Source organism: Petaurus breviceps, unplaced genomic scaffold (assembly GCF_028583685.1).
Source record: "Petaurus breviceps papuanus isolate PSGF00001 unplaced genomic scaffold, PetGlider_PUasm1.0 151, whole genome shotgun sequence".
Classification (NCBI taxonomy): domain Eukaryota; kingdom Metazoa; phylum Chordata; class Mammalia; order Diprotodontia; family Petauridae; genus Petaurus; species Petaurus breviceps.
Genome location: NW_027185712.1, coordinates 17,733,000 through 17,753,957, shown reverse-complemented (window position 1 = coordinate 17,753,957; position 20,958 = coordinate 17,733,000). Strand labels below are relative to the sequence as shown.

Genomic DNA, 20,958 nt, shown 5'->3' with positions numbered 1-20,958 from the left:
CAAAGCCCAAGTTAATATTTCATCTAGCATTACTCAGCACCAGCCAGAGTAGCCCCCTTTTTATGGTAAGAGGAAAGGATCATGTCAGTGAAGAAAAGTGTGTAGGTGCCATTTTTTAGTACCCTGCTGAAGCTGAGACACCACACAGGTCATTTGCTTAGGTAACACTCTCTTTAGGAAAGTCAGATAGGATAGAGACAGCTGAAGGAAGAAAACTATGCTCATTTTCTCTGCAGTTCTCCATGGACTGGTGGTGTTGTGGATATGGGCCTCTGCTGACATTGAGAAGTCATTCTTCCCACATGACTTTATTTACTTTCATTCCAACAGAGAAAGTTTGGTTAATTTGGCCATTTTTCTTTAAGGCAAAGTGACCAAAGAGCCTTTATTAGCTTCCTGACTCAGCCCAGGTCTTCAGTTTTTGGTCCTAATGCCACAGGACTTGGGTGTCATTGGTCTCTGCCACCACCTTGCTGTCTGCAGTCCTCCAAGTGCTAGTCTCATGTGAGAAGCCACTGCTGCTATGCAAGGCATGCACAAGACTGAAGTCCTCCCCATTCTCCAGGAGGATTCCATAGGTGTTGACCTCTGCTTCCAGTTTGACCTTAATGTTGAGCAGGGCCTCGTACTCCTGGGCCTGGAGCTGCCCCTCTGTGTGCTCTGCCCTAGCCCTGCCTCCAGGGCCAGCAGGGCCCTGCTGATCTGCTCCATATGGATGGCATGGTGGCTCTCCACCTCCCTCAGGCTGTCCTTCAAGCTGGTTTTCAGGTTTCAAAGGGAATCCAGGTCAATCTCTAGGACTGGACCCTATGTTTCAGCTGAGTGATAGTGTTTTAGGCTGCTTCCACCTGCTCAGATCTTGTGTTGATCGCCACAATGCTCTCCTCAGTCTGCTGGGACAAGCATTTATCAAGCTCCTGTCCATTCTTCTGAGCCAGAGCATCCCACTGGGCTCCAACATCAGCCATGACCTTACTCGAGTCCTGAGACATGGTCAGCCCAGGGCCTGCAATTTGGGCTTGAAGAGAAACTGCCTCCTCTCGTGGTTCTTCATGAAGAGCAGGTCTTCCTTCAGGATTTCAATCTCTGCCTCCAGTTGCAGTGTGGTCACTTTGGTGTTGTCAGTGACCTTCTGGAGGCCATGGATGTCACTTTCTGTACACTGTCTCCTGGCCAACTCTACTTCATACTTGACTCTGAAGCCATCAGCTGTCAGCTGGGCATTATCAATCTGTAGGGTGATTCTGGCTTTGTCAACTGAACTTGTATAGATCTGTACCCACAGATCCTCAATCCTCTTGAAATGGTATCCCCACTCTCTGGTCTGAGGTCCCTTCTTGTCCACATGCTCCCTGATTTTCCCTTCCAGTTTGTGACTCTCAGTCTTCAGGCTCTGCGTGTGCTCCAGATAGGAGGTGAAGTGGTTGTTGAGGTCCTGCATGGCCTCATTCTCCCCCTGGATCGGCTCCCCATCAGGCTCTCGGCCCCCCAGCTCCTGGTGAAGCTGGTGGTGCGGGCCATGGAGATTTGGGAGCCAGAGCCGCCGACACCTGCATAGACACTGGGTGGCTGGACCTGGTGACTGAGCACCTGGACTAAGCCCAGGGAGCCATAGTTGGTGGAGGAGGTTGTGGAGTGGGTAGTGAAACTCATGATGTCAGTAGAGGAGAGCTGGATGCAATCAGAAGTCACCATGAGGCCATCTTTTAAAAAATTCTTAATTTGTAGCATAACCATGGTGAGTGAGAGGTTTCAATTTCAGTTAGATTAGAATATCAGGGAGTCAGGCCTTAATTTCTCACTGCCTATTGAATGTGCATTTCTAGAACTTTGGACCATTTTTAAAAAATCTATGACTACCAAGGGTTGAGCTAGTGATAAAAAAAAATCAGCCCCTGTGATGATAGGAACTATCAATTTATACTTATGTGGTTCAATGGAAAGATCATTTGGATTAGACAACCTAGTGGCAAAAGCATGTGACATTGGTAAAATCAGTTGACCTCTCCAACTCTTAGTTTCTTCATCTTTATAATGGGACAGGTAAAGGTTGGTAAGGTTGGATTATATCAAAGGTTCTTAGATTTTCAGGGGTGTCTTTAATTTTTAAAAACATTTTTGTAACTTTTAAAATAATTGGTTTCCTATGTAATCCTGTATACTCTATGTTATATTTAAAACATTCTGAGAAAGACTCCCCCAGAGTGCCAAAAGAATCAATGACACACACAAAAAGTTAAGAAGTAGGTAACCTTACCCAACTAACAGACTCTATGGAAACTAAAATAGTCCAAACAGAAACCAACGACTACTGAAAATGCAAGAAATATTGGAGTGAAATCAAAAGATTAAAAAAATGGAGTAAAATGTGTCTGATATATAAAAACAACTTATTAGAACACAGTTCAAGGAGAGATAATTGGGTTCAAGGGTTATGAAAATAGGTGATGAGCTAAGGTATAGAGCAGCCCAGACCCCTGGCAGGTACACCAATAAAACTTTAAAATGTACCTTAACTGACAAAATGAGAATCACCTTTAGACTCTTCCACTTATCCACACATCCTAGGATTGCACAGAAGAAGAAGGAAAAAATGTCCTGGACACAAGAACTATAAGAGAACCTGGAAAAAAAACTTGAAATGATATGCAAAATGGAATAGTTAAGGCAAAAAAAATGACAAAGAAAACTGACAACTTAGAAGAAATAAAAGAAAACATTACTCAAGAACCAAATGCCCTGAAAATTAGAGTAAACCAGAGAGAAAACAACTCATTGAGACAAGATTAAAACACAAACACAAAATTAAAACAATAATAACAGATGAAAAGGTATGAAATATATTAACAACAACTGATCTAAAAAAGTTCAAGGAGAAATAATCTAAAAATGAATGGACATCACAAACAATAATGATAAAAAAAGATGACATAATATATTTCTGGAAATTACAAATGAAAAATGCCCAAAGTATGATCCTGTTACCTAACCCATGGAGAAACTAAGCAGAGAAAGAAATGAACGTGCAAAACACTTAAATAAAATGCTAGTAAATAGACTATAGCATTTTTCAAAAGATTATACATATCACTAAATTAGATTTATACCAGGAACATGGGATCAATTTAAGATATAAAATATAAATAACAAATCACATTAGTAATACAAATAAAAATAATGGGTTATAGCAAAAGAAGCTGAAAAGGCTTTTGATGACATTCAATATTCATTTCTATTAAAAGCTCTAGAAATCATAGGAACAAATGGACTTTTCTTTAATATAATAAATAATATCTATATAAAATCATAGCAAGTATTATAGGTAATGAAAGAACTTTAGAAACTTTTCCAATAAGATCAAGAGTAAAGCAAGAAAGATCATTCTTACCACTATTTAACATAGTACCCCAAATTCTAGCTATAGCTATCGGACAATTAAAAGAAATAAAAAGAATAGATATAGGCAAAGAGGAAATGAAATTATCATTTTGGGGAAACAATAGGATGATTTACTTAGAAAATCCTAAAGAGTTAATGAAAAATTAATTGAAGCAATTAATAAATTCAGCAAAGTTACTGGATATAAAACAAATCTACAGAAATCATAAGCATTTTTTTGTATATTAGTAACAATTTTTTTCTAGGAAGACCTAAAAAGAGAAAGTCCATTCAAAGTAACTATAGAAGATACAAAATATTTAGATCTTTATCTACCAAGTCACCTCTACGAACTGTATAATTCAAGTATGAAACACTTGATACAGAAATATAGGCCTAGATAAAATTGGAGAAATATTAATTGTTCATGGATAGATTGAATAGCTGTGAATATGTCTAGCCATTTTGAAAAGCACTTTGACACTATACACCAGAAGTTATTAAACTGTACATATCTTTTGACTCAACTATACCACTTTTAGACCTTTACCTCAAAGAGATTAAAGAAAGCAGAAAAGGAACTGTAGGTACAAAAAAAAATTTATAGAAGCTCTTTTTATGGTAACTTTAAACCAGAAATGAAGAGAATGCCAACCTACTGTGGAATAGCTAAGCAAATTATGGTATATTCATGTAATGAAATATTATTGTGCCATAACAGATAACAAAATGTATAATTTCCTGGGAAATTGGGAAGACCTCTATGATTTTATAGAATGAATGGGGTAGAACTAGTAGAATAATTTATGCCAGGACAACATTATAAAGAAAAACAATTTTGAAAGACTTAAAAACACTGATTAATGTAATGATAAACCTTGAGTCTGGAAAACTGATTATGCCACCCCAATCCACAGATGTAATGGACTTAAAATGCAAAATATGTATTTTGGGTTATGGACAATATGGGGACTCATTCAGTTGAGGGGGAAGTGAGAAACAAAGAATCATGGGACTCCCTGAAAACCATGTTTTTTATAAAAGTAGACATAATATTTAAAGAAATCACAAATGAAAACTAACCAAGTCTATTAGAACCAGAGGGCAAAGTAAAAGTAGAAAGACTGTACTAATCACTTTCTGAAAGAAAACCCAAAAGGAAAAATCCCAAAAATGTCATAGTCAAAATCCAGATCACCTACATCAAAGAAAAAGTTCTATAAGTATACAGAAAAAAAAATTTCAAATATCAAGGAAGCACAATAAGGATCATATTGTTGTTTAATTGATTATTATATCTGACTCTTCGTGACCCCATTTTGGGGTTTTCTTGGCAAAGATACTGGAATGGATACTTCCTTCAGTAACTCATTTTATAGATGAAGAAACAGTGGCAAACAGGGTTAAGTGACTTGCCCAGGGTCACACAGCTAGCAAATGTCTGAATCTAGATTTGAACTCAGGTCCTCCTGATTGCAGGCCCAGCACTCTATCCACTACCCAGAACTATCTACCTCCCCTGAGGATCACATAGACCCTGGCAACATTTACTATAGATTAGATGAGATCTTGGAACATAGTGTTCCAAAAGGAAAAACATGTAGGCTTATAACCAAAAGTGTCATACCCTGCAAAGCTGAATATAATCCTATTAAAATATCAGAACTGAGTTGGAACTTTGAAATACAAAATGGTAGAAAACTATAAAGGTAAATTTCTTCATGTAGTTGAAGCTGTATGATGATGATCTCTTAGTCTAAAGTAGGAAAAAATAAAGTATCTTTAAAGGGTATTGAGAGATTAAATAAGAAAAATGGAGGCACTGGGGATGTATTGGTTTTGTTCTAAGGATTTTAAGAGAGGAGAGAAGGTAGAAGGGATAGAAAGGAGGAAGAAGGGGGTATTATTTGCTATTTCTAATAATTGGGCTGTGTGAGAAGAGGATCCAAACATAGAGGAGAGTGTGAAGGGAGTGGCCATCAGTGGAATCTCACCCTTATTTATCTGAGGAGGATTGAACATACCTAAAGATATCGGCCTCAATAGGGAAACAAGAAGGAATAGGGAGGTGAGTGTGAAGAGGGAAAAATAATACTGAGGAAGAAATAATAACAAGCAAAATAAACTTCCTAATGCAGAAAGGGAGGTTAGAGGAGGGAAAAGAGAAAAGAACTAAGATCAAGGAGGAGTCTATCAATTAGAGAACATCTGAACAAATTGTGGTATGTGGATGTAATGCAATATTGTTATGCTGTAAGAAATGATGAAAGAGAGGTTTTCAGAGAATCCTGGGTAATATGGAATGATAGACTGAAGGAAGTGGACCCAGGAAAACAATTTATACAGGACAACAGCATTGTAAAGAAAAACTGAGAGACTTAAGAAGTCTGACCAGTGCAATGATCAAACCATGTCTCCAGAGGACTGATGATGAAACATGTCACCTACTTCCTGACAGAGGTGGTGGACACAAGGTTCAGTACTGCATCTATATTGGGGGTTGCAGTATGTACTGTGCACTTCTGTTGATAATTATCACTCATGAAATTTAAATACAGTTAATATACTCTGTGTGTGAAGTAAAGAAAGCATGCAGTACATTTTAGAAAGAATTCCATGAATTCTGGGTTTTAAACAATTTAAAGCTCTTGCATTTAAAGGGTTGATTCATAGATACCAGAAGGAACTCACTTGTTAAATATTCCAGGAAGCTGAGTTTCCAATGGATTCAACACTATGGTGGAGAATATTGTTTTGGTTACTAATTTTTTTCACTCATCTCCCTAATTTGGTTATAAGAGCCACATAGGTCAGGTTTGAACTTTATTGAATACCACATAGTATCTAAAAAAAAGACCTACTAGGTATGTGTAATTGTTGCTTGAGAAATGTTTATTGATTAAAGATTGCATCTATTGTTTTAGACCCTAGTAATAATAATGAGGGGACAGCTAGAGTGCCAGGCCTAAAGTCAGGAAGACTTATCTTCCTAAGTTCAAATCTGTCCTCAGATGCTTACTAGCTATGTGACCCTGGACAAGTCATTTAGCCGGCTCTGTTTGCCTTGGTTTCCTCATCTGTAAATATGGGTTGGAGAAGGAAATGACAAACCACTCCAGAACCTTTTCCAAGAAAACCCCAAATAGGGTCATGAAGAGTCAGACACAGTTGGAAAAAAATCACTGAACAACAACAAATAATGATGAGCCCCACTTTTCCTTCTGTGATCAGAGAAGTGAATGTGGACAAGAAGAAGAAATCATCTTTGACATGGGGAATTGAGGGGAGAGATTGTTCTGTTTTCTCCTACAGTGGCCCTGGGGTGGGATGGAGTGGGGTATGGGAAGAGTGAGACAGCAGAGCCAAACTTCCCTTCATTAATACTGGCATATCCAGGGCAATGACTCTTTACCCCAATTGAGCACAAGTCAACCCCTCTCAGCTGACATGGAAGATGGAACTGAGGGAACATTATGCCTCCTGAAAGGTAAAGAAGAAAATCATAATCAGCATAAAATGTGTTTTGCATTTTATTTTAATGATATTAACAAATATTATTAATTAGTTATAGAAAAGCAACAAAAATATTTATGGTATCATAAATGCACTATTATAGTATACCTGTAACGTGTCTATTGTTCTTTTCCCTGCGGAAAATAGAATGTTTTTCTTCCATGGACTTGAATTCACAACTGAGAAGAGGATAAGAGTTTCCTTTCTGGAGGAGCTCTGACTTCTTTTTTTTTTTAATGTTCTTTCTGTGGGGGAAGAAGTAACTTTCCAAATAACCTTGAAATGAATTGAAAGAATCAGTGACGTAAGAAAAGTAAGCAATTTATTACCTTCTGAGACCCAGGTCCAGTGAATAATCTTTCTGTGACATAAAACCCTTGTAAACAAACAGGCAGTTCAGTGAGCATGCATATGTAAGATGCTGAGAGTTCTGATGGAACAGGTTTTATTGGTCCCCATTTCATGAAGAAATGGTCTTAGTAAATTTAGTGGCAGCAGACTCCCAGCGCAATGCATTCAAAACATTTTATCCCATTGTTAACCTGCAACTCAAAATGCCCCTGAGGTACATCCGGAATGCACAAAACAGTCCCGTTGTAGCTGTTGCTAAGGCTAGTTTTGAAAGTGCTATAAGGCTTCATTTTATTCTAACAGGATGGACTTTCCCTAAATCAGAGACTTGAGTGATAGAAGACAACATCTCATGAGCAAAGCCCCTTGAGATAATGTTGAGTTCATATGAAAAGTTCCTCCCTGGGAGCCAGATTTCTGCCAAATACTAGTCTACAGAAGTTTTTTTTTTTAATTAATGATAAAAAAAAATGGTAACCCCAAAGTAGAGATGACCCATTCCCTGTCAGTGATATACAATATTGACCATAGTCTAGATCTACCACACTGTCAGTCTAATGTGTGTGACATAAATACGTGCAGCATATTATTTTTTTGTTTTTATTAATTTGTTTACTTTTAGTTTACAAGATTTAGTTCCACAATCCCTTGCATTTTAAGTTTTCTCCCCCTTCCTCTTCTCTCTGCGGGCCCCCCCCCCATGGCGGCATGCAATTAAGTAAAGGATCTGCAAATACTTTCACATTAGACATTAGTCAGGTTGTAAAGAAGGATTATAACTGATGGAATGAACAATGTAAAAGAGGAAACAAAAACAAACAACAAGAAGAAAGAGAGCAGGTAGTTTGCTTCAATACAGGGACTTGTTCTGTCATTTCAATCAGGCCCAACTTTTTGTGACCCCATTTGGGGTTTTCTTAGCAAAGATACTGAAATAAATGGTTTGCCATTTCCTTCTTCACTTCATTTTACAGAAGATGACATTGAGACAAATAGGGTTAAGTGATTTGCCCAGGGTCACACAACTAGTAAGTGTATGAGGCTGGATTTGAACTCAGGTCTTCCTGACTCCATACCCAGCTGCCTATCTGTCCCCAGTGCAGGGACTAGCAACAGCTTTGCTACCAAAATGCATTATTGCTATTGACGGGCCTGAGGTATAGACAGAAGAGAAATAAAAAGCAATAAGAACAACAGGCAAGAGGAAGGAGTGAAAGAAAGAAAGGAGATGGACATGATGGGGAGGAATAAAGGTGTCTTGACTATATAGTCCAAAGTTCCTGCTCTTCCATTGGTCTGCTCTGTGATCAGGGTCCCCAATGCCTCTGCTTTGAAAAAGGAGGACATATCTACCCTTCTCTCTATTCCACATACCAACTTTAAATATAAAGGACACCACAAATGTTTAACATTCTGATTTCCCTAAAAGGAAACTTTTGGAGGCTATATAAATTAAAATTTGTAGTGTAAGCACATTTCTTTCAGCCTCATTTCCTTTTTATAGACTAGAATAACATGAGTTTGAGTCAGTCAGGTGCTTATTCATACAGTCATTCCTTCATTATTCACTCTAAGGGCAAAAGCAAAGATGTGGGTAATGCAGGATGACAGGTAATCCAAAAGTCACCATTTCTGACTTTGAAATATCTTTTATACAACTTAGATTTGAATATATCTTCCCTATAGTCCTGGAGCTCTCCTCCATTTCATCATAGCATGGTTATGACCATGAGATCTGAAAGCTATGCAATCAGAGCACAAACTTTGGAATACTCTTCCAGTGATTAATTGTTTGTCTTTTGTCTAAGAACTAACCTAACCAAGTTTAAGTAAGAAATGCCTGACACCAGGTTGGCTGCAAAGGAATAGATTCTTTGGCCACAGTAACTTTCAAAGATGACCTGTTAAATTACAGGTTGATATGTAAATTATATCATCCACATTGGTGCATGAATTGCTCATACAGATTGAGCTTGTAAAGCCTTGAAATATTATTCACATATGAGATTTGACTGCAGGTGTAATTGATGTTCTGAAAATTAATTTTTAAAAAATTAAGCTACTCTGTGAAAACCTGACTGAGAACTAGGGCCCACTCCTTGCTCAACTCTTTGCTTCAGCCCATTCCAGTTTGCTTTTCTTAGCAGAAGTGAGTAGTTAAGTATTTGGATGTGTACCTGCAAACATAAGCAGCAGGACTTGAGAAGTCAAAAAAATAAAAAATAGGGTAGTGGTGAGCCAATGAGGTACAGCCCCAGAACATGAGTTCCTCACAGGGAGAAACTATTTTATTTTTGTCTTTGCTTGGCACAGTGTCTTATACAGAGCAACTGCTTAATAAATTCTTTTTGAATTAAATAGTATTGACCATAGGCATCAGTAAAGGTTGTATTATAAAAATGGTTCAATTCAATATTCTGGTATTCCAGGGGCCTTTCACATTTCCTTTTCATCCAGATCAGATTCTCTTAATACACACCTCAAAATCTCTTTTCATTGTCTCAGAGGATCTAGGGTCAAATCCCCCTTCTGACATTAATTACTTATGTGACCTTGAGCCAGTGATTTTTTCCTCCCTGCGCATCAGTTTCCTCATCTGTAAAATGAAGATGTTGAAGTAGATGGCCTCTGAAATCTCTTCCAACTTTAATCTATGATTCTATAATCTTATGTTTCCCTGTTTCCCCTCTGATAAACAACTCACTCTAAAATTCTTTAAGGCACTTTCTGCTGAAGGAATTTATCTTCTTGACTATTTGGCAACTGCAGCATATGATGAGATATTCTAATGATTTTTTGGTAAATATTTTTTGGTAGAACTTTCTGAAGGTTTTTGCCTGATAACTTAATTCTAGTGGGATATCTGTGTGGATACAGTAATGCCTGGGACCAGAGGCAGAGTAGCATAGACATTTAACATCATTGCTTAATTAAGCAGTGCAAGCCCTGATGACCAACAGGGAATAAACCAGAAAACAACAACAATAAACTATTAAAATTGGGTGGTTGCTAAATGACAGCAGACTTTTAAAGTAGGATTCAGTGCCAAAGTATGGGTAGACTGTTTACAGGTAATTGAGGATTGACTATAAGTTTCTCTGATCTTGCAGGGTCTGACTATTAAACCCCTGGTGCAGTGGCTGAAGGTGAAGAAGAGTGAGCATCGAGAACCAAAGCTCAATGAAAAGCTTCATGGCAGAGTAAGAACTCACAAGGGAAGTGAGACAGGAAAGAGGCCTTAGTATCAGTCAGGTGAATCAGACTGAAGAGCTCCCCTGGTGCCCACATTCACCCAGCTATCGCCCTTTGTGAGCCTGGCTTCCCTTTCATGTTGCCTTCATGTGCTCCAGGCCATAAGATGGAGCCAAGGAAGTGTTCCTTTCAAGACCCATTAAGTTAATTCCTGGAAAGGAGTGACCCCTCTTAATCTAACGGGAGGGACACAGGAGAAGCAAGAAGGTATTGAAATGGGAGCCTGAGCAAAGAGGGACTAAAGTGAGAAAAGAGAACACATACACACACACCAGTTTCTAAGGGAAATTAATAGAAATATCTTCCTTTTTAAAGGCTTTTGATCATATTCTCTCTGCCATTGAAGATATATCTGGACAAATAGGACACAATTACTTAAGAGACAAGTAAGTGGTTTTAATTCTTCTTAATGAAGTCAAGTACTTAAGAATGCATAATGTGTCTATTTGTCACATTCTATTTGTTCTATTAATTTTATTGTTTTAATAGCCATTGATCTTTCCATGCTTGTTTCTATCCTTAAATGTGCCTGTCTTTATAAAAATCAAGGCCTTTTCAAATTAAGGAAGCCCAAAGTCTTCCTAGAAAATAAAAGATTTAAGAGCAAGGTTCTTGACAGTCAGCAATATTTGTTGAGCATTCAACTGCACACAATAAAAACATGAGGTTTTATTACAAAATTAATGTGTATTAGAGAATACAAAAGAAACAGAGGACCTAGTTTCAGATGTATGGAACAATTTAAGAACACTTAGTAAGTAGCATTAAGCTATTTTATGATATAGCATAATCAGGCACATAAGCATAAAGCATCATTTCAAACAGCATAAAAGTAGAGAGGTTCAGAGCAGGCTCCAAGTCTTAGAACCTTCGAGTTAGAAAGGATTGTAGAGTCACCTTTATTATAGAATCACCCTATCTACCAGCATGGTGGATAGGGAGCTGCACTTGGTCCTTGGAGCCTTTGACCCTGATGAACTGTTGGGCCCAAGGGGTGAATTCCCTTCTCCTATCAGAGCTTCAGCTTTCTTCTCTGTCAAATAGGGATGGTAAGACATTACTCAGATTATGAAGATTAAATAGGATATTATGTAAAGTGCTTTCAAACATATAAGTGCTGTATGAATAGCTACTGTCCAGTCCAGTCTCCTCATTTTGCAGATAAAAAACTGAAGCCTGAAGATGCTGAAGGTATTGTACCCACTCCTGTTGTCCAACATTTCTGTTTACATCTTTAGGTGGTCCAATTTCGATAGAAAAGTCCTAAGTAAATTACTGATGAGAAGATCAGCCCAAAAGTCCAGAGACCGGATTCTGAATGTTTTCCACGAGCTCAACCTGAAGGATGCTATTAGCTATGTAGCTGAGGTACTTTCAAAAAGTATTTTAGACCGTTGACCATAATCCTTAAACTTTTTCCTTAGGCTCAAAACAATTTTACAATTCTGTGTGAGTGCTGTCTAAGTGTGTTCCCTGTTTTTGGTTTTACTGAGTGGCATTCTTTGGAATTACCAAGGTTTAGTGCTACCTTTCTCACACCGCCTGACTGTCAAGCTGCAAGTTCTGAGCATCTCACTCTAGTTCCATTCTTAAGGCTGCCTCTCATTGTTTTGACAGCCATCCCTCAAAGGGTGTCACCTGAGGAAGTCATCATTTTTACTCTCTTTCTCCATGTCTTTCTCCAAAAATTATGCCTTTCCAAGATGCCTCCTAGGACAAAGATACCATAAGATCTTAAGATTATCATACTAATCAGAACATGGCTTATCCAATTCGATTCTCTGTGGCACTGGAGACCATGTCACAGGAAAGAATTTCAATGTCTTTGATGTCAATTTCAAAGGTTAGTCATGTACCTAAAACGGAAAGCTAGAAAATGGCTTAGAGATCAACTAGCCCAACCTGCTCATTTTACATAGAAAGAAACTGAGATGTTTCTTTGTATGTGTATACATGTGTATATGTGTATAAATGTGTATATGTGTGTAATATATACATACATAATTATATCACATCATATGTTATGATAATATAAATATAATATAATTAATATATTTGTTGTGATCTTATATAACATATACATACATATTAACATATATTACATTATATATTATATTATTGTATCAACACATAATATATTAATTTATTATATATAATCTTATATAATTACATATTTATTTGTTATGTTATTTAATTATTATATACAGCTTTTATTTAAACTATAATTATATTTAATATTCTCACATGTACTATCTAATGTTATATTATTATATTAAGTATTGTTACAATAGTATATTATACATGTGTGTATATATGTACACATATATATTTGCACAAAGAGCATATGCCTGAAGTGCACCCCCTTTTCGCTTCTGCCTACAAATCTCTCGTTTCCTTCAAAGCTCAATTGAGGGACCACCTCTAGAGGAAGTCTTTTCTCATCCTTCCAGCTGTTAGTGCTATCCTCCCCCCAAATACCATATATTAATCTTTATATATTTTGAACATGTATATATACATACATGTATTCATATAAATGTGTATACATAGGTACATACATACATACACACATCCCTCCCCTGATACATGGTAAGCTCCTTGAGATCAGAGACAATTTCATTTTTTTCTTTTTATAGCCAACACATATTTTGGAGGAAATAATCCAGTTGTAGAGTATAAGCTAATACCTTCACATTCTGCCTCCAGTCAACTTTTCCAGGCTTATTATATGCTATTCTCCTTCACAGTGCTTGTTATATAATTGGCTCTTAATACATGTTTATTGGTTGGTTGGTTGATTGATTGATTGATTAATAGAAATCAATACAAAATGGAAACAGAGACAATGTAAGATAATTTCAGGAATTAGGTACCAGCAGTAAAGGCTTCACATAGGAGGTGTCACTCAAACTGAGCTTTTAGGGAAGCAAAGACTTCTTAAAGGTGGAGATGAGGCCTGAATTCTAGGTATGAGGACAACCACGGCATGGAGACAGGAAATGGAAAGGCACCTATGAGAAACAGGAAACAGATCAGTCCAGCTGGGTTGTAGAGGACATGAAGAAGAGTAACATAGAACAAGCCTGGAAAGACAGGTTGGAATAAAATTGTCAAGGGATTTAATACCAAATGGAGGAGTTTCTATTTTATCCTAGCAGTAATAAAGAGCCAGAAGAGTGGCATCAGTCAATCCAAAAACATTCAATAAGCCCCTCCTATGTTCCAGACACTGTGCTAGGTGCTAGAGATACAGAGACAAAAGTGAAACGTCCTTAGCCGTCAAGGAATTCATGTTTTCTTTAGATGGTTAGATCTGTGCATTATGGAAATGTCTGTTTGACCACTGGGTGGAGAATGACTTAGCAAGAGGAAAACTCTACAGGGGAACCAATGAGGAGGCTTTTGCCATAAGAGGGTGAGAGGTGTCAAGATAATGTATGTAAAATCCCACTGGAGAGGCTTGCCTAGGGTTTTGCCTGCTACCTCTTTAAAAACCTTCATACATATTCCACCAATAATAATAATAATAGCTAACATTTATATAGTACCTACTATGTGCCAGGCACTGCGCTTGGCAATTATTATTTGATCTTCACAACAGCCATGGAAAGTAGTTACTATGAGTATCCCCATTTTACAGTTGAAGAAATAGAGGCAAAAAGAAATTAAGTGACTTCCCCAGAGGCTGGATTTGAACCCAGGTACTCCTGACCCCAGCCCCTGGGCCCTACCCACTGTGCCCCTTAGGTGCCCCACAAGCTCCTGCTATTGTTCTGCTTCTCTCTCAGCCACACGGCCACCTCATGGACCTTGCTCTGAGTGGCATCATCCTTAGGGACCTTTGCACTACCTCTGACTGACCGCTACTGCCATGCCAGACAGTTTTCTTATTCTGCACATATCATGGGTCCTTTGTCTTCCCACTGGCATTCACTACCACTTACCCGTGTTGCTGAGACTTACACCCTCTTCTGACTTCACCAGACTCCATTCCAATCCCTAATATCAGGATCACTTATTTTCATACAGTCATAGATTTTTAGAGACAAAAGGGATATTGGCTATTCAATTTACAGTTGTGGAAACTGAGACCCAGGAAGATAAGGCCCCTTGCCCTAGAGAACCCATGTCTTCTGAGTTCTAGTCCAAAGATCTCCCCTCCCTTTCAGTGTAGTCATCAGAGTCCCATTACTTTTGGCACACCACAAAAGAGCTGAGAAGGTGCTGTCAAGGACAAAGCCATCACTGACCTGGGAGCACAGGCATCACTGCCCAGGCCTTTTGTGTACACTATGTCTAAGATATGTACCTTTCACCATGGCCCAGTTCATAAAATTTTCCCTAGGGACAACGTCAGTACAGGGAACAAAAAACAGTCATGTAGGGACAGCCATTCAGTTAACCAAATTCCCCTGCAGTACATTTCTTAGTCACAAAGAAGTCTCACATAGCTCTCTTGCTTTCTTTCTTCCCGAAACAAATAGCTCAGTCAGCACAGTTTAATGCATCAATCTACCACCAACCCAACATTTTTTTCTCTCTTTCCTGCTGCCTACAGGCTGTTTTAGAGTGGGAGGAGAAGCCGATGTACTTGTTAGCATGGTAGACTTTCCTGCTCCACAGATCCATCTGCCTCTCTGATTGTAATAGCTGTTTTCTTCACCACCAAAATTCCCTCACCTCTGTGACTTTCTGCCAAGTTGCCCATCATGCTCAATTCCATGGATCACTCACTGCCTACCTTCTCCTCTTCCACACCCAGGCTTCCACACGTTTTGCTGAAGGAAATTCAAAACTGTGAATATTTGGCCATTATAAGTCATCTTCACAGTCAGTAAACAGTAAGTGCCTCCTGTGTGCCAGGCACTATGCTAACTGTGGGTTGACATTTCATAGTTAACAGTACTATCCTTCACCCCTCAGTTACTCAAAGGATCGCTAAGTATCTCGGTTATATCAAATTTTCTCCCTTTCCTGAAGTTTCCAATACAATTTCCTTCAACCCTCATTTTTGAGGGTTGTATGACTTTGCCTCCTACATTTCTAAAAGAAATTAGAGTCATCTGATATGAAGTCTCAGCGTCCCAATCTTCATTTTAAAATGTCTCTGTCTCTATATCTATCCTCTCTTTCCACCCTCTTGTCTGAAAGGAAGAGGTAACCCTACCTCATCTCTAAAACCAGTCATTCCACCTGTGCTCCTGATGCCATCACACCTCCCAAGAGCCCTTGCTGACCCTCCTCCCTAGTATCTGTAAAAACAGAGTTCAGTTCTGGGCCCTCTTCTCTTCCATTTTCACTCTCTCAGTGATCTCATCAGCTCCCATAGCTTCAATTACCATCTCTATGCAAATAATTTCCAAATCAACATCTTTAGGCCCCTTCTCTCTCTGGAATTCCAGGCCTGGACATTCCTATGTGGATTTCTCCACAAGGCATCACCTCTAAAGCTGGACTCACCCCTCCCCACTCCACCACCAATCACCCCCTCTGGATCACCACCCTCTCCACTGCGGGCACTTCCACCCTGTCATTCATTCACAGGCAAAGCCTAGGAGTACCCTCTTACTCCACATAGCAAAATAGTTTGTTGTGTCTGTTTGGTTGTAATCACAACTTACCTCATCTCTATCACCTCTTCACTCACCCAGCCACTGCCTAAGTGACTGCTTATTGCCTCTGCTAGGAGAAAATACAAATTCCCCCCCGTTTAGCATTTGAATGAAGCATTTAGCCCCAATCTGGTTTTGACTGTTTTGAGTCACTCTCCTTATGTTCTTCTGTCTCCTGTCTCTGTGCCTAGCATACTGTCTGCCCCCCCAAAAAACTGAGCATGCTCAAAATATTCTCTGTCTTCATCTTCATTTTTAAAAATATCTAGCTCTATTCAGGGTTCAGTTTAAACTCGACCTCCCACATGAGACCTTTCTTGTTACCCTTCAACTGTAAGGACCCCCCCTCACAATTATTTTGTGTTCTTTTAATCTGAGTACATATTGTTATCTTCCCATAGAATAGAGGTTTTGAAGGTGGGGATGGTTTTCCTTTTTATCTTCAAATTTCTAGCACCTAGACAAGTATCTGGTACACAGTAAGAGTTTAATAAATGCCTATTGAATTGCATTGAATTGAATCTCCAGTCTCTCCCTTTTGGTAACTTAAAGAAACACAAAACCACTCACTGTCAGAACTGGAAGGACTCAGCTGCTGTTTAGTCTGACTCTTACTTGAACAAGATTCCTCTCTTCAAAATATCTGACATATAGTCTTCTGCTAGCCTTTGCCTGAAGCTTTCTAATAAGGAGGATCTCACACTCTCTTGTGGACAACTCATTCCATTTTAGGTTAACTCTCATTCTTAGGATGTTTTCTTACATTGAGCCAACATTTGCCTCATTTCAGTTTCTTCCTTGTTTCTAATTCTGCCCTCTAAGGCCAAGCAGAAAAAGTGTAATTCCCCTTTCCACCTGGCAGCCCATCATATATATGAAGTCACCTATAATTCCCTACCCCAAGTCTCCTTCAGGCAAATGTCCCCACTTCTTTAATCCTCATCTGGCATATCTTTAATCTTCGTCAGGCCTTTCACCATCTTGGTTCACTTGCATTTGGATATTTTCCATTTATCAATTTCCTTCCTAAAACGTGGTATTTAGAACTCAACACAGAATTCCAAAAACAATCTAACCAGAGCAGAGTAAGGGAGTTTTTGCCTCCCTAGTCCTGGACATTATGCCTTTCCTAATGAGGCCCAATGTTACTTTAAGTTTGCTTGCAGTCCACTAATCCCCACAAAATCCTCTTAGAAGGGATATATATTTATGTGTGTTTATGTATATCTATATATATACATGTACATATATAATATATATACATGTAATTAACTATAAGTGAGGGGAGGCATACACACATAAATACATTATATGTATGTATTCGTGTGTGTATGCCTTTTCCAAAGATACGGATTGAGAAAAAAAATATGTATTTGGATTTGACCTTAAGGAAGTCACAGTGACCTTCCATACCACTTTCTGTAGAGTGGCAGGAGCAGAAACCATATTACAAGAGATGTAGATGAGATCAAATCGTGAAGACAGGGAAGGAACAAATATAAATTACTCACTTGAGAACTGTTGTTGGAGGGAAGAAAATTAATAAGAAGGGGCCAAAAAGAGATCTGTAGTGTTTCTCTTTTAAAGTAGGAGAAACAACATATATGTCTATAAATCTGTGTGTATACAGATATGCATATAGTATACACATACACACTCATGTATCTCCCCCATCTCTTAGCTTTGAAGTCAAGTTTTGGAACCCAAATTCAAGACTATATTCATACCTATTAAATTTGGTCTTGTTACATTCAGCCCAATAATCTAACCTATCAATCTCTATTTTATCTCTATGTTCTCTGTGTGAGTTATGCATCCTAGCTTTGTGTAATATGAAAACTTGATAAGCATGCCATCTGTGACTTTATTCAGGTCACTGATAAAATTCTCACAGAGCACAGGGCCAATCTCAGATATTTAAGACACTCCCCTGGAGACTTTTTGCCAAGATGACATCAATCTATTAATGTCTATTCTTTAGATCCAGCCATTCAATCAGTTTTGAATCCACCTAAATATACTGTCATGTAGCCCATATTTTCCCATTATTTTTGCAAAAATCTTGCAAGAAAGAATTTATCAGATACTTTTCTAAAATCTAGGTAAACTATCTCTGTAATATTCTCCTGAATATTATAATATATTATTACTATTATATTTTAATATAATAATAATATATTATATATCATAATATATTATATTATAGTAACTTTGTTAAAAAGGAAATGAGCCACCTTCCCCCTTCCCTTCAAACATGCTCAGGTCTCTCCTACTTTAAAAAAGAAACACACACACAAAAACAGCCCTTGAAAGGACACTTTTGCCCCTTCCTATTCATTTCCATCCCTCCAACAACAGATCTCAAGTTAGTCATTTATAGTTACTCCTTCCATTTCTTCAGCATTTGATTCCTTCTTAATCCCTTATAATATGGCTTCTGTCCCCACCATTCTATAGAAAGTAGTATTGGAGGTCTCTATGACTCTTCTTTAAGGTCGAATCCAAAGTTTGGTTGTTTTTTTCGGTCTATATCTACTTTCCCCTCTTTGCTACATTTAACACTATTGACACATTCCCCCTCCTTGAAATTCTCTTCTCCTTTAGCTTCTATTATGGTTCTCTCTCTAAAATGGTTGGCTCTTCTTCCTCTATCTTTTCTCTAAAAAAAAAAATGTATATCCCTCCCCTCAGTCCCTAACCATGGTCTTAGTCGAATAACTGTTCTTCTCTTTCTATGAACTCTACCTTGAATAAGTCATCTTTCTTCATTGATCCAACTATCACAGCAGTACTGAATACCTTCAACTCCAATGTCACCTCTAATACCATATATACAACTACTTCAGGATGTTTCCACTTTGATAGTTCTATAGATCCATGATCTTTTCAGCATGGGTTGAAGTAGATGGCCACTGAGGTCCCTTCCAACTCTCAGATTTTGTGATCCTATGGTACTCCCTCTACTCCACAAATTTCAACTCATCTGTGCCTCTTCATATTGTTTCATATCTATATCTTTTCATCAATCTCCCACAGAGTCTTTCATAAATGCCAGTGCAACTCTTTGTCTTGTCTCTTATTCCTCATTCTTACTACATGACTAGGCCATTGACTTTTCTTGTCATACCTGTTCTTGAGAGGTAGGGGGTCATAGGGAAAAGAATGTTGAACTTGGCATCAGGCAAGACCTTGATCACACAACTTAGTAAGTATTAGATCTGGGACTGGAACCAAGTTGTGTGATCTCAGACCAGTCACTTGTAAGACCTCACTCACAAGGTTATTGTGGGGAAAGCACATCCTAAATCTTAAAACACCATACACATGTGAGGCATTATTGATGATTGCTATCACATGACTACTCAAGTCAACTGTATTCAAGACAACCTTAAGAATAGTCCATGGTCAGGTGGCTAAGTGGCACAGTGAGTAAAGTGCTAGCCCTGGAGTCAGGAGGACCCGAGTTCAGTTCCAGCCTCAGACACTTAACACACACACACACACACACACACACACACACATACACAAAACTAGCTGTGTAAACTTGTGCAAGTTTCTTAACCCCAATTGCCCTCCAAAAGGCAAAAAAAAAATAGTCTATGGTCTTCTTATATCCACCATGCAGTTTCCATTACTCTTTGAGTAACATATATTTTAACTCTTTTCATATTGTTGGTCTCTGTAATTCTCATCTATATGGTATCATGAAGTGAATATTAGTGTTTTTAAAAAGGTAGCATTTGTGGTAATAAGCAGGTTAGAATAATTGAAAGTGCTGTTCAATTTCCCAAATGTGATTTGCCTATTTCCTTCACCTCTGGGTCTAGTTCATTAGCTATCATCATCATATTTCCAAGAAATATGTACTGATGAACTAACTCAAGAAGAGATCTACCCTACTGTGTTTCATAATCTTTGCAAAAATGTATTTTTCAATCACTTTATATTTCCAATATGGGTGGATTGGCCAATCTTTTCTGAATGACTGCTGATCTCACTAGGAGATTTTATAGTGTTCCAGGGATCACTGCAATCAACACAATGTTATCCATTAAAAGAAACATCTGGAGAACCTCTCCATTGATAGGGACTGTGCATGTCAATCTTCCATAACACTTATGAATAAATAGATCAATATATATAACTATTATATTGTTTTATATATATATGTGTGTGTGTTATATTATATTGTTATATGCTTTGCCCGATATTGATGTATAGAAGATTGTTGAACAGAGTTATTTCTTTTTTTGCACAAAGTTATTACATCTGTCCAAGTTTTGAATGATTTTTAATATATGCATGGAAGACAATTTGATTGAGGGAGGTCTTTACATATGAAATGGAAGACATTTTCTGGTGTTTTGTAACAACCTACTGGCATCAGCAGTAACAGTGGAAGCACAAGGTTTAGATTCTAACGTTACACTTACGGTTTATGAAGCACTTTCTTTACAAGCCTGGAGGGAAGGGAGTTTTTTGTTTTTCATTCTTTGTTTTCCAAGATCAACGACACCACAATGGAGTCTGGGTACAAGGTATTCAGGTATGACTGAGCAGACCAATACAAGTGCGGAAGGCTGTACCACAGATGGACACAAGTGGTCTGTTAAAGCATTAGGAGGAGGGGGCTTTGGATTTGTGTGGCTCATGTTTCCTTTGTGCCTCTATGACTCTGTTTTGCTCATAGAGCACAGTGCCTTCTTCGATGTTGCAGTTAATACTGAGGTTCTTCAGAGATTCCTTGAGAGTGTCCTTATATCACTTCTTTTGCCCACCGTGTGAGCACTTACCATGTACAAACCTGAAGGAAGCAAGTCAAATTCCTGTAAAACAATCAACAAATAATAGA

At 38.1% G+C, this 20,958-nt stretch overlaps 1 protein-coding gene and 1 pseudogene across 1 annotated transcript in view; one reads left to right on the top strand and one right to left on the bottom strand.

Moving 5' to 3' along the window:
* Window positions 1-20,958, top strand: part of SLC9A3 (solute carrier family 9 member A3) — a 146,265-nt gene that overhangs the window by 109,812 nt on the left and 15,495 nt on the right. The window contains exons 8-10 of the mRNA XM_069076082.1: window positions 10,353-10,442; window positions 10,810-10,880; window positions 11,733-11,862. Of these exons, the coding sequence (XP_068932183.1) occupies window positions 10,353-10,442; window positions 10,810-10,880; window positions 11,733-11,862 (291 nt within the window). The remainder of the gene's footprint in view (window positions 1-10,352; window positions 10,443-10,809; window positions 10,881-11,732; window positions 11,863-20,958) is intronic.
* LOC138152381 (keratin, type I cytoskeletal 18 pseudogene) lies at window positions 326-2,596 on the bottom strand (annotated as a pseudogene).